At 30.8% G+C, this 13,131-nt stretch overlaps 2 protein-coding genes across 2 annotated transcripts; both read right to left on the reverse strand.

The window, feature by feature from the left end:
• LOC109334899 (cation/H(+) antiporter 28-like) lies at positions 94-3,831 on the reverse strand. The gene is made up of 4 exons (XM_019570895.1): positions 3,553-3,831; positions 2,472-3,467; positions 1,717-2,310; positions 94-1,072 (listed from the first exon to the last, which is right to left on the reverse strand). The coding sequence occupies exons 1-4, from the start codon at positions 3,721-3,723 to the stop codon at positions 464-466; spliced, it is 2,370 nt and encodes a 789-aa protein (XP_019426440.1). The 5' UTR covers positions 3,724-3,831; the 3' UTR covers positions 94-463.
• On the reverse strand, positions 4,614-7,713 carry LOC109334056 (polygalacturonase-like). Its single transcript, XM_019569632.1, has 9 exons — positions 7,410-7,713; positions 7,196-7,321; positions 6,921-7,088; positions 6,666-6,686; positions 6,341-6,548; positions 6,163-6,244; positions 5,958-6,066; positions 5,102-5,218; positions 4,614-4,980 (listed from the first exon to the last, which is right to left on the reverse strand). The coding sequence occupies exons 1-9, from the start codon at positions 7,665-7,667 to the stop codon at positions 4,756-4,758; spliced, it is 1,314 nt and encodes a 437-aa protein (XP_019425177.1). The 5' UTR covers positions 7,668-7,713; the 3' UTR covers positions 4,614-4,755.

Here is a 13,131-nt window from a genome sequence, read left to right on the forward strand (position 1 = left end):
CTTGGTCATAAAGAGATGTAAATTGAGTTTATTCTCACTCACATTTATTCTTAATTAGCCATCTTCATTCATTGTCTATAATAATCCATTAAGAGGGAATTCATTCTTATATATTCAAGCTATCTAAAAGAGCCTTTTTTCATATCATAAAAGCTATTATGTGCTTATTTTGCTTGGACTTCTGCTTCCAACCAACTTTAGTAGTTATTTCCTAGTTCCTATCTCTGTAGGCCCTATATTTGCAAAGAAGAGATGAACACTCTAATTCTTTTCTCTCTCTATTTTTGGTATTTTACTTTGTTGCAGTTTTAGCTGGGAAAGACTATGTATGATGGAACACAAATAAATAGGAAGATAGTCTTTACAATTTTCAGCAAATGACTCTAGTAGTTTTCTATTTCCTTTCTACTATTAGTGTCTAATTCTACACTACCTATCCATTTTCATTTTCTGGATTAGTACACTACATGATTGAGAAGTCATCATCCAATCCATCAAGATCTCCTTTAACTTTGTGTTGTTGGATGATCAACACGGATACGGTCATTGAGAAGTCTGGTCCTGAAAGAACATCCCCTATTGGTCCTAGTTCAGGGCATTGTTGCCAATCATTCATTCCCCTTGTCAATATAGAGTTCATTCCACCTTCTCTTCCAACAATGACCAATGAGTATTGTCCTTCAAATGACCTTAGAGTAGAAAATGTCTCAGCAGCATTTGCTAGATGCTTCTCTGTATACGAAATACGGCCTCCTACTACATGCCTTTCGTAGAAATGCGCAAAGTATTCGTCATCCAACTTCATCTCATTTTCTTGGTCTGCAAGGATGACCCTATACCTGACTAATCTTGAGGACTCTGCATTTGGATCTACCAAGAATCTTATTATTGTTACTTTTACTCCTGGATGCCGTGCTACACGGCTAGCATAGGCAAGTGCTTCCCTATCATCTTTCCCTCCGATGAATATGACTGCCACATTGATTGTTACTTTAGATGCTGATATATGATCAATGGATCCAAGGCCTCTGTCCACTAGAATCCCAACGGAACAAGGGGCACTTCTCAGTACCTGTTCAACGAAACATGTTAGATAAAGTCTTCAAAATAAGTTATTTCTATTATATCATGATAAGTTACTCCTTCAAGCTTCAAAATGAGTGAAACAGTTACACTTTTCTAGAAGTTCATTTATATTTCAATAGCCAAAGAAGTTGGTAATGAAATTGAGAATACGCTTTTGAATTAGGGGTGAGAGCCTTCATAAGCCCCCATGTTGATAAACAAGGATGCAAACTGCAGGTTATGAAGGAAAAGTAAAAAATTTGTTGCTAAAATTTATTTTTCTCCCAAAGTAGGTTCTCCTAATCTTGTTTAATTTGATGTCACAATTTGATACTGAGTAAGCTAGAAGCAAAATATAAGCATCTTCTATTTCCTTTTGTTCTTTTGGAAGGCTGCAATTTCATTTTGCTAAAATACCAAAGATGCATTCATACATGCAAGAGAGCATAATTTTCACATTACATAAAAATTTGTAGCTTTTATCTCCTTTAGATTAGCTTATCATATATTCAGGTAAAGTTGGTATATGTTTAGATTAGCTTATCTTTTATTTGAAAGTATTTCGAAACTATCTAAGAGAGTTCTAAAAAACTATCACTGAATTTAAGCATTACCAAAAATGCATTTAAGTTCGGTTAAGGGAACCATTACCTTTCGGTTCACATATCTGAACCCTTGATTACCACCATCCAAGGTTCCTTCGGAGCGGTGGCTCCTATGGAATGGTAGTATAATGAGGGCAATCATCAAGTCCTCTGCTAAAACACAGATATCTTGAGGCATGTTATTGATTGTTGAGAGTGCCATTGTTCTTTTGAGAGTAATACCATCACTGTTTTCTTCCACATAGGTTTGGAATGAGTCGGTAACTTTGTCTCTCATGTCCATGACTTCCTTGTCTTTAACAGTGGTTGTATGCACTCCTTCATCCTTATCTAATGTGACTGATATGTCATCAGTGAGTTCAATCATGTCGGCAACATATACCAGAATGCCGGGGTCTGATGAGCCTCTTGAGATCTCCATGAAGTTTATGGAAGCAGGAATATTATGAGGTCCATGAAGGCATAGGAGGATCCTTAGCTCACTTGTTGGGTCAAGCAATTGAAGGGCCATGTGGTGACTAGGTGCCCTTTTCCTCGCTCGTTTGATGATATTTGCCACAACTGTTGGCCCTTGCACAACTGTGAAAAATATTGCAATTATCATCCCAATGCCTGTGGAGGTATTTGCACCACAATTCATCTGGTAATAGAGGAATCAGCTATGAGCCTATCAGATTCAAGTAACCCCAATGGTAAACATGATTTATGCTACAAGTTGCTATTTAAATTTACACATGTTGAATTGCATAACAACAATATTGTAATTTTGGCAATATCAGCAACTAGAGAAGAAAGACTTACTGCTTTGACAGCCAAGTAGATATGTAAGTGACCCTTGGTGGTGAGGAGCAACCCTATTGCAACCGATTCAGGCCAGTGAAATCCCATCATTGCCCCAGAAATGACTGTTCCAGCAATCTTACCTGCAGTCCCTACTATAATAAGTGTAATCAATTTTGCCCATGCTCCGCGACTTCCGACATGAAACTTCTTGATGTCAGCTTCATACCCCATCCACAAGAAAAATATGGGGAAAAATATGGTTGTCAATATATAATTGATTTTGGTGATAACCCATTTGGAAACTCTACCCTCCCGGGGCAAACAAACACCTGTTAGGAATGCACTTAAAAGTGGACTATAATCATACATTGTGGAGAAGGAACATGTTAATACCATCAAGGCAATAGCTAGTATAACATGTGAACCTTTCATTGGTCTACCTTCTGGGTTTTCATTGTTAATCCAATTCATGAAAAATGGTCCAAAACTAGCTGCAAACACTGTCTGCCCCAGAACTGCACATGCCATTGTAAAGGCCTTGTTAAGACCTTGTGTTGCTTCAAAATCACCACAGAATAATGCCATTGGAACAAATATGTAGCCAATTGAAAGGAACAAAGATCCTATGAAATCTGAGTGCATCCCTCCAGCGATGACGATCTTCCCGATATCTGACTTGCCTATTTTGAGATGAGTTATCAAACGGGTAAGGACAGGCGAGGCGGTGCTTGAAACAGCGAGGGCAAGACAGAGGGTGAATTCTAGTATTTTATTTTGATTGAAGTACGCCAAGAAAGGCGTTGTCAAAGCGGATAAGACGAAAGTGAAGATTTGTCCTCCATAAGCGGCTTTAGTTTGTCTAGGTAGGTGGTTGAAGAGTACATGAGAATCCATTTCTATCCCCAATGCAAACATGTAACACATCATACCAAAATCAATGATGAATCCAAAGGCCTTGTTGAAACTATCAAATAGGGTACGTACACGTCCAATGTTACCTAAAGCTAGTCCTGCCTGCATAATATAATAATATAATTAAAATAACATGATTAAAAATAATGTGTATTGATGAAGAGGTTGTTGAGATTAAGAAGCTTACAATAATGTCAGAAGTAATACGAGGTTGTGAATAAGGCTTTAGTATGAAATGTAAACCATTGCAGAAAATGACCATAGTAAGAAATACTGCAAAGTTTATAAACACTTCAAAAATGAGACTAGCTAGCTTTTCACCACAATCAGTGGACCCCTCTGGCAAGCCTAAAACCATATTAGATTGTTGATTAGATTGTCTTGTCTTCTTCTATGATGTTTCAATGACATGTTATTTTCATTTTCATATTTTGTTCTGGTAATGAACAATTGTCACGCAAAGCCTTATTGCATGAACTATATAGTTAGTGGTTGTGATTAATAGCTTAGTTTGAGGAGACAAAAAAGGAGCATTGAGAGTAGAATAAAGGAGCATTTCCACTATGTGGGAGGACAACAATGAAGCGCAAAACATGGAAACTCTTCCACTATATCCCTATCACTAATTCCATTATTTCAACATCATTTTCATCATAATATGGATACAAATATTGATTTATAATCCTTAGTTCATTTTATAAATTAAATATTTAAAAAGATTAGAAAGGATAACATTAGCCGAAATATATATAAAGTATCATAGCATGAGATAGGTCATATAGGACAAGTAGCCGTCAGTGTTTAGTGTTTACATGCCATATTTCAGCATATACATAATAAGTCAATAAGCAATTAATAACTAATATCACCACACCTTTAGAATTAAAAACCCACCTTCATATTGTTAAAGTAATTAATTAAAAAATATTAAAATTATTCATTTTATGCAATAAGGTGTAGAGGGTCTTTAACTACAATTTCATTGATGATAAAGAAAAAGAATTCCTAATTTAGTAATGTTGGAAAATTGGAGTCTAGTATCAAATTGGAATATGTCATGTATTAGGTTCAACGAGTTTAAATTGTAAAGCCTACTTATGTGGTGATTGAACTTTGAATATTGATTTCATTTTGTGTTAAATACCTACTTTCTTCATCTTTTTGCTTATCCCCCTCAATTCATCAATTCATTGCAAGGCTAAGTTTAGAAAAATAAATAAAAACAACACAACCACATGTTCACCCAACTTTATGTTGAAATTATTATTCAATCTATGATGCTTAGCTTTCAGATTTATTTAGACTAACAACATAAATATGTGTAGCTAGTTCTGAATAATTGGTTATGTATTTACAAGTCCTAGCAATAACTTCATTCTTCTTTATTTCTTCAAGCAGAAGAGCACTGAGGAGAAAATCTTCCTCTGTTGCCAAACCTAACATTCTCACATGTAGCAATGACACCATCACCATCTTCAGGTGTTAAAATCACATCTTGCATGTAGATTCCTCTGCATGGAACTTTTTTGCTACATTCAAATTTGATTGCCACTTCTGAGGCACTAGTTCCTCTTATGTTTTGGTACACAACATTACTCAATGCTACTGCTGACTCCTGCAATGTTATTAATACAATAAATGTGATTATCATAAATTTCATGCAATAATGAAATAATCACCAACAAAAGTTGTTGTTATTGTTGGGTGATTTGTAGGTTGAGAACTTTAGTAATCACCTGCTCTTGACATGGGTCATCCTGATCACAGTAGTTTTGATCTATGATTATGGGATTAGTCACATTTCTCATTGCCATGTTAATAAATTTGATGTCTTTTGCATAGCCATAACCTCCCTGTGTAAATATACAATGAATAATGTATAGCATAATAAAAACACCATCCTTTAAAATAAAACCCTCTTCTATTTTAATAATCAACTTGTTTATTTTGATAGTGACACAAAATATGAAATAGGTGATCTAACTCATGAAAAAATATGTTATATAAAACATGTATGATATTGAATAATATTTATCATATATAATGAGAAATGACTTTTGTGACATTAAGGATAAAGAAGTTTCTGGTTGTAATTAGTTAGCATTTAGGAGGAAGGGGGTAGAATAATGCTCATGCATGCATCTAATTAAATTAAATAATGTTGACTTTTATGAAGAAGGTTGGGAATTGGTAGAATTTGCAAACTTGCCAAACCTTGTTAGTTGAAGTATTGGAGGTCAACTTTGGGTTAATAAAAAAGTAATACCAAATATAACAAATTATATAAAACTTGTGACGGAGCCTGTTAGCTGAAATCAAGAACCAACATAGTGGATTTTTGCATATCTTGGGGTGCTATTGCCCCTACACTAAGTCCTATATTATTGGTCAAATTTCAATGAAATAGTTAATTTGTGCCTAACATTTGCCATTTTGATCATTTGCTCTTAATTAATATACTAAAAGTTAAATCAAGTTGGTTCTTAAACACAATCAAAATTTGGTAACGCCAAAAATTAAATTAAGGTGGTTAACTAATATATGCTAAAGTTTTATTCTCAAATGTTGTAGTAGCTACAATCCAAATCTTACCTGCCAAGTTTTTATTCTAACTCCATTAGTGGTTCCGGTTAAAGTGGCTCTGTTCACTACAACATTAGAGACTTCGGCTTCTGAGTTACCAGCTCCTAAGCTTCCAATACTGCAAATTAATTAATACATCAACATATTTATTCAATGTAAAATTGACCTAAACAATAACCTTACCTTCAATTTATTTTTCCTAATAAAAACAAACCTGATTCCATGTCCTGGTCCACAAGTAATATCAAGGGCACGAATGTTTTTGGACCCACTAACTATTGAAATACAGTCATCACCTAAAGAAAAAAGTATGAACAAATTATAATTTTATTGTAAAAAATCACATGAAATATTTTACTATTATTATTATATATATTTTTGAATATATATACCTGTACCAATGACACTGTTGCTTATGATCATATTTTGTGTTTCAGTGACGTGAATTCCATCAGTGTTAGGACTGTTCCAGGGTGCTTTCACCAACAAATTTGAAGCTCTAACATTGAAGCATTTCTGGAACCTAACATGCATTTGCTGTGCATTTTTTAACCTCAGATTTTTCACTTGCAAGTTGTTACATTGATAGAAAGTCACAGCCTATACGACATAATTTCAAGGAAAATAACACTTATTAGCATACCCTACATCTCTTTTATAAATTTTTAGCTAAAGTTTCATGATATATATGAAGAACAATATATAAGATTAACTTACAGTTGGTGCTTCTTTGCATGGCTGTGAAACAACATAAGGAGATGAAATAAATCATGGTTAGTGTGGAAATAAAATATCAATTAATTGAAAATTAAGAGAAAGATTTAGCTATAGGATAATTATATATTGTTTCCTTAAAATGCAACCTACAAGTTGGCGAAAATTATTAGTGATATTCAATGGTTATTAACATATGCATTATTCTCTAATGTTATCGCTTTAATTAAGGTGAGATAAACAAAATTGAATACTTACAAGGCTTTTATTAACTTTGCAAGAGTTCTGCCACCATTTTCTACCATTACCATCGATGATACCACCACCATCAACTACGAGATTCTTGATACTATCAAACATAATCCATAGCCGTCTATTTTTGTCATATGCTGACATATGAGGCCATGCTTTGATTGTTCCATATACCTAAGGTGATCATGCAGAAAACCAGAAGAATTATTACAATGGTTTACTTATGAACATGGAGGGTATAGTTGAATAAGTAAATTGTGACTAAACATAGCATATCTTACCTTAAAGGCAGTATTAGGTTGGCATGGACCTGAAAATGTTATAGGCTTAAGACGGTAGACACTCTTTTCAGGCACCACAAGAATTGCCCCTCTAGAACATGCTTCATTCCATGCTTTCTCAAAGGCCTAAGTGCAATTAATAAAAAGGAAAAGTAAATAATGAGAATAAAGTTGAATAGCATTAAAGCAATGTTTTTTATAGCATTTATGTTACCTTAGTATCATCTCTTTCATCATTAGCTATTGCTCCATAGTGATCAACATTAACTATTCCTTGAGACATATGGGTCCTTGTTCTCATCATAAAACCAAAGTGTTTATGGTTTGTGTTCTTCATCAACCTTGTAGGTGCAGTAGTGTAATGTTGATAATTTGTTTGATTATGTTTGTCCTGTATGTAAAAGCCAAGGGACAAATGAAATGAAAGGATGATGATGAAAAGTGAAAGAATTATTGTTTGTAGAGGAGACATTGTAATGTTTCACTTTATGAGAAAAAAAGCAAAGAAAGTGAATGAAGAAAAGATGTTATGGTAAATGGAAAAGGGATGAGTAATATATTTATAATAAAAGTGAGAGCTATATAGTTATTGTAGAGAGAGAAAGTGGGCACAAACAAATGGTAAAAGCAAAAGGATTTAGATGTTAGAGACTCACACGAATCAATTACTGGGTATGTTCTAATGCTTAATTTCTGCTTCTTTTTTTACCAACAATTCAACATTGCTCTTGCTCAACATTTTATAGGAAAATCAAATGCTACGTACATCATATACCAATATTAATTTACTTAAGTATGAATTTTATATATTGTAATTACATTTTTTCAATTATTCTGTATAAAAATGAAATTAAAATATTCATATTATACAAAGCATAATAATTTCAGGTTAAGTTGACATTTGGCACAATAACGTGGGTTTGTTGCAATGTGAAGGTGACTCTATCTGCACCAAAGAGGAAAAAATAAGAGAGATATATTTTTTCCATAAAAAAAGAATGTCAAATTAGGTAACATTCAAACATCCATTTTGCCAAATTTGGTGGAAATCGGATTCCTTTTTCAACGGGGATAACAAATGCTTATTGATTTCCTAATTTTTTTAATTTATTTCGGCAGAGATTTAGCATATATATTTTACGAAATTTTAGACGATTTACAGGGAAATGTTATCACATTTATTACAATGGAACTATATACTTTATTTCATAAAGATACAAAAAATAATATTCTCTTGTACTAAAATTAATTATTACTAGAAAATTATTTATGCATTTATATGGTAAGTAGATCAATGGTTAGAGAAGTTAACATTGTTTATATTAAACGTTTCAAAAAATTCATAATACTCCTAATATTATTTAATACCGAGTCAAACTAAGTCAATTGTATTTTAATGTAAAACCTATTAGATAAGAAGATGCTAACCAAGCAAATTGGTATTGAAATCGTATATGGCAAACAAATAAAAGGTAAGGGGTTTGTCATATTACCAATCTTTGTTTGTTTTGCCCTTATAATATTCTGAAATGTCATGAAAACTCAACTCAAAGGATTAGTGCAATCTTTTTTTTTGCACTAACAGTACATAATAGTATTCATTATCACATGAATATAAAATTAATCTATTTTATAATATGTGATTATCTCTTCCACAAGTGTCATTTTAAGAGTCGAACTTTTGACATTTTGATTTACGTCCAATATGGTCTCACATCACTAGATCAATTTTATGAATGAAAAGGTAAAGTATGATTAGTTTTAATATTAGAATAAAAAATGAAAATATGATCTTCCTTGGATTTGCACCAATAGGGCAGCCCTAAATAAATAAATGAAAACACATCAATTTTACATTACACTGCAAAGAGTTTGTGAAAGTGAAGTTTCAGAGGGACAATTCTTCCATTACACCAAAATTCTTCCTATAAGAACCTAAAGATAATTTTAGGGTACGGTGCCATACAAAACATATATTTTTTTTATCTCTATATGTTAATCATTTTCATGTTAATCCTTCTATATGTTAACTCTAACAAAGAGCATTGTAATAACATGTGATGGTTGATTTGAAAATAATTATACGGATAATTAGGATTGAATTGAAAACTTCATCCAAATGTTTTGTGTAAGGCAATTGTGAAAAATTTAAATTTAAATTAGGAAGTTTCTTCTTCTTCTTCCGAAAAGTAAATATTTAATGAATTGGAGAATAAACATGCAAACTTGTGCTTTTCCAATGAACGTTTTCAATGCTAGATTTCTGTTTTTAACATGACTTGTTTCTTCTTCCAAACAGTAAAATACAAATCCTAACATACACTAATTTGAGACAGTGTTTAACCAAAAAAAGAGAACGTTGACATGTACCAATGTACGTACCAAAAAACAAGAAAAAGAAAAGATAGAAAAAAGCATTATTGGCATTAGGATTGTTTTCCACATGTATCCTTGTATCGAAGGCAATCCTATCCGAGCCGGGAACATCGACATGTATGTGGAGCTAACTCTCGCAGCAAGTATCTTTTTTTCAGAAACAAAACTCAAACCAGAAACTTTGTTTAAGGAGAATCAAACACATACCACTTAAACTAACAAAGTTGATGATTAACATTAGGATTTAGCATAGAGAAAAAACACATGCTAGAAGGGCTACACAATCATCGGCTTGACACATGGTAACTAGTACGTGTGATTATGTTTAGGAAGAAATGACTACATACATGCATGTGTTGAAATGAGTATTATGCCTACAAATGTATGGAAAGACAAAGATAAGGATGAGTTTGGTGTAATAATAGGTAAATTAAGGTTGTGGTTGTAAGAGAATAAGAAGAGATTTGCGTGTGGTGAAAAATGAAAGATGACCTAAAAAGGTTACGTTGTTGTAATAATAATAATATGCTTTTGAAATAAGAAATGAAACATATGAAGGGATGGGGCTTTGCCTTACTTTCCAGTTTCAATTATCTATTGCATCAAGCTACGTACCACGTTTAATTCCTTATAACTAATTAAAATATTAACCCTTACGCCTCTTGTTATTATGGGTTATTAAATAGACTTAACTATAAAATCACTCACACATACTTAACATGTTACGTAATAGATTAAAAAACTTATGTAATAACTACTTTGCTATTCTCATTATTATTTCACACAAGGTAGGTCTATTTGGTTTAAAATTTGTTCGTAAGAGTCGATGGTGTTTGAACAGGGATCTTATGTGACTTTTCTACTTGGACTAAAACTTTAGAATACATTATTTGTGGCTCAAAGTCCGAACAAATAATACATTCCATTCCAAAACAGGGAATCTAGTTAGAAAAATATTATTTTTTTGAGTTGGTCAATAATGAGTAAGCTCTCTCTCATGTCATTCATCCTCTAGGTCAATATTGTTTTCAGAGATCAATTTTATTCTTTTCCAACTATGCTATAAAAATAAAATAAAACAAAATTATTTTAAATAGAAAAGTCATTTAGGAATAAAAATATTTTAAAACTAGTAATAAATAATATGTTCATATAGATTTTTTGGTAACATGTTTTAATTTTTTTTGGAAGTTTAAACTTTTGAAGTAGCATGTTAAGAAAAAATAGTTCTTTGTTGTTGCCAGTAGTTTTCTATCTTTTTTTCTCCTCGTAATAAGTTAGCACTCCTTGTGTTTTTGTACTACAGTTCTTTTTGCTTAGCAAAAAAAAATTCTTTATGGAGATCTAATAGAAATTAAAAAGACTTAAGTGTAAAATATAAAAGAGAAAATTATATCATAATGATAATTATTGTAGAAGAATATAAGAAACTGAAACATGATTATATGGTTTTTGGTGAGAAAACAAAAAATTTGTGAAACCTAAGATAGGAAATACAAATTATACTATAATGACTAATTATTTTTATGTTTTCATTTTAGTAAGTACTGTAAATCTAACATTTATACAATCCCAAACACATTTTTTTTCGTGGGAAAGAGAAGATAATCACTTTTCCACATTTAAATCCAAATACTCTCCGTTTATACACGTAGCTTAACCAATTGAGATAGGAATCAACTTAGTTTAAATAGATATTTGGTTTTAAAAGTTATTATTTACTTAAATAACAATAATTAGCATTTGAATTAATTTAAGAAAGGTAACAAATTGAAATTAGCATCAATAATTATAAATATTTATCTTATATAGAAATCAGCAAAATAATATGTCTTTTATGATTAATTGATTATAACAATTAATTGATGAAATTATTGTAATCTTTGTCGTTAATATAATTATAAAGAATAGAAATATTTTCTTAAAAATAGAAAGAATTAAATGAAAAAAATTAGATAAATATATTTTGAAATGCATGAATAGTATATATTAATGTTGTGAGGATCAAATATGATAGTCTAACTGATTCGGTCACTGATCAGATTTGAAAATCAATCTAGTTTATAGTTTTAATCAAATGAGTGATATAACTAGTTTGAACCGAGAAAATTTATATTTGGCTATGTTAAACTAAAATAAAACGGGAAGTAAACAATTCACTTAAAAAAATTAAAAACTCTAATGTACGTTTTGTTTTATTCTGACTCAAAAAATATAGAGAGATGCAACTTCGATATAATTTACATAATTATTAATTATATAAAATTTACATTTATATATTTTAACTGTTTAAACCTAATATAAAACTTAATTCAGGTTTCACAATATTAATATATATATATATATATATTCATGGAGACATTATCTTTTACCGCAAAAACTTCCAAATCTTTAAGGAGTTTCATTCACACAAAATCTCTCCTCTATAAATTTTACCATTTGTCAATCAAAATATCCCAATGTTAGTATGTTACCCATTGTAATCAAACTAATAATCCAATCATATCAAAATTAATTAATTTAAGTCAGCTTTTACCCCAAGGCAATCAAAACTAATCAAGATTTTGTGCTTTATCGTTTGATCAATTTTTACTTTTTAATAAATATAAATGGAAAATATAACAATATATATTCTCAAATAATAAAAAAACTAGTTTCCAAAATTTTAAATATGAATCAAATTAGTAGTTTTTAATGTTTTACAACACTTCATAGGAATTACTTTGATCCATATTTGAAATTTTTTAAAACTATTTTAGGTTTTTTAAATTTTGAGGAACCAAACTAATAAAATCAGAAAACATGATTTACTGAAATTAATATTTACTATGTGTGTTAAATTTGTCTAGTGTTCACATGTTTTATCGTCAGACTAATTAATTATTAATAATTAATTGAAAAATAAAGTGTTGTTAGAGCATAATATCAAGGGATGAAAGTCCATAGGGTAAAATATATAGTAAATTACACTATATTACATTTTTTTTAAATAAATTTAAATATAACATGACAAAAAATTTAAATTAGATTCAATATTATCATGGTTCTAAAAAAACACTAAAATATAACATAATCATTTTGTTTCTTTATAAAAAGATCTCAAAAATAGATGAACTATCTTTCAATAAAAAAAACAACATCTAAGTCGGATTCACTAATTTATCTACTAAAAACCATGTAACATCATATCGAAGTTAATTTTACCTAAACTTAAGGATTAGGTTCTCTTTATCCAAATAAATTTTTAAAAAATGAGACAAAGCCCAAATCAATTTAGGTCGAATAAGTGTGTGGAAGAATTTTCTCGTGGAAGTTGATAAAAATTTATTTTAAATTATACATTTCAAGTATCCAATAAAGCAGGGGAAAAGTACTTGACCCTAGCTGCTTACTTAATTTTGCCCAACTATGATTAGATTTGAATATGGTTGAATTTTATCAGGTATATTATCGAATAAAGGATAAAATGACTCAATCTGACATATCCTATGATCACTCATTTATTATGTTTGTATATACATCTCTTTGTTTGAAAGTATGATCATTTTCTAATTTTTTAT

This window comes from Lupinus angustifolius, chromosome LG19 (assembly GCF_001865875.1).
Source record: "Lupinus angustifolius cultivar Tanjil chromosome LG19, LupAngTanjil_v1.0, whole genome shotgun sequence".
NCBI lineage: Eukaryota > Viridiplantae > Streptophyta > Magnoliopsida > Fabales > Fabaceae > Lupinus > Lupinus angustifolius.

Coding starts and splice junctions, on each gene's coding strand:
- LOC109334899 (XM_019570895.1), bottom strand. CDS start 3,723: ATGGTTTTAGGCTTGCCAGAGGGGTCCACTGATTGTGGTGAAAAGCTA. Junction 3,468..3,552: donor GTATTACTTCTGACATTATT/GTAAGCTTCTTA, acceptor TATATTATGCAG/GCAGGACTAGCTTTAGGTAA. Junction 2,311..2,471: donor TCTACTTGGCTGTCAAAGCA/GTAAGTCTTTCT, acceptor CTCTATTACCAG/ATGAATTGTGGTGCAAATAC.
- LOC109334056 (XM_019569632.1), bottom strand. CDS start 7,667: ATGTCTCCTCTACAAACAATAATTCTTTCACTTTTCATCATCATCCTT. Junction 7,089..7,195: donor AACCTAATACTGCCTTTAAG/GTAAGATATGCT, acceptor TGATCACCTTAG/GTATATGGAACAATCAAAGC. Junction 6,549..6,665: donor CATGCAAAGAAGCACCAACT/GTAAGTTAATCT, acceptor TATGTCGTATAG/GCTGTGACTTTCTATCAATG.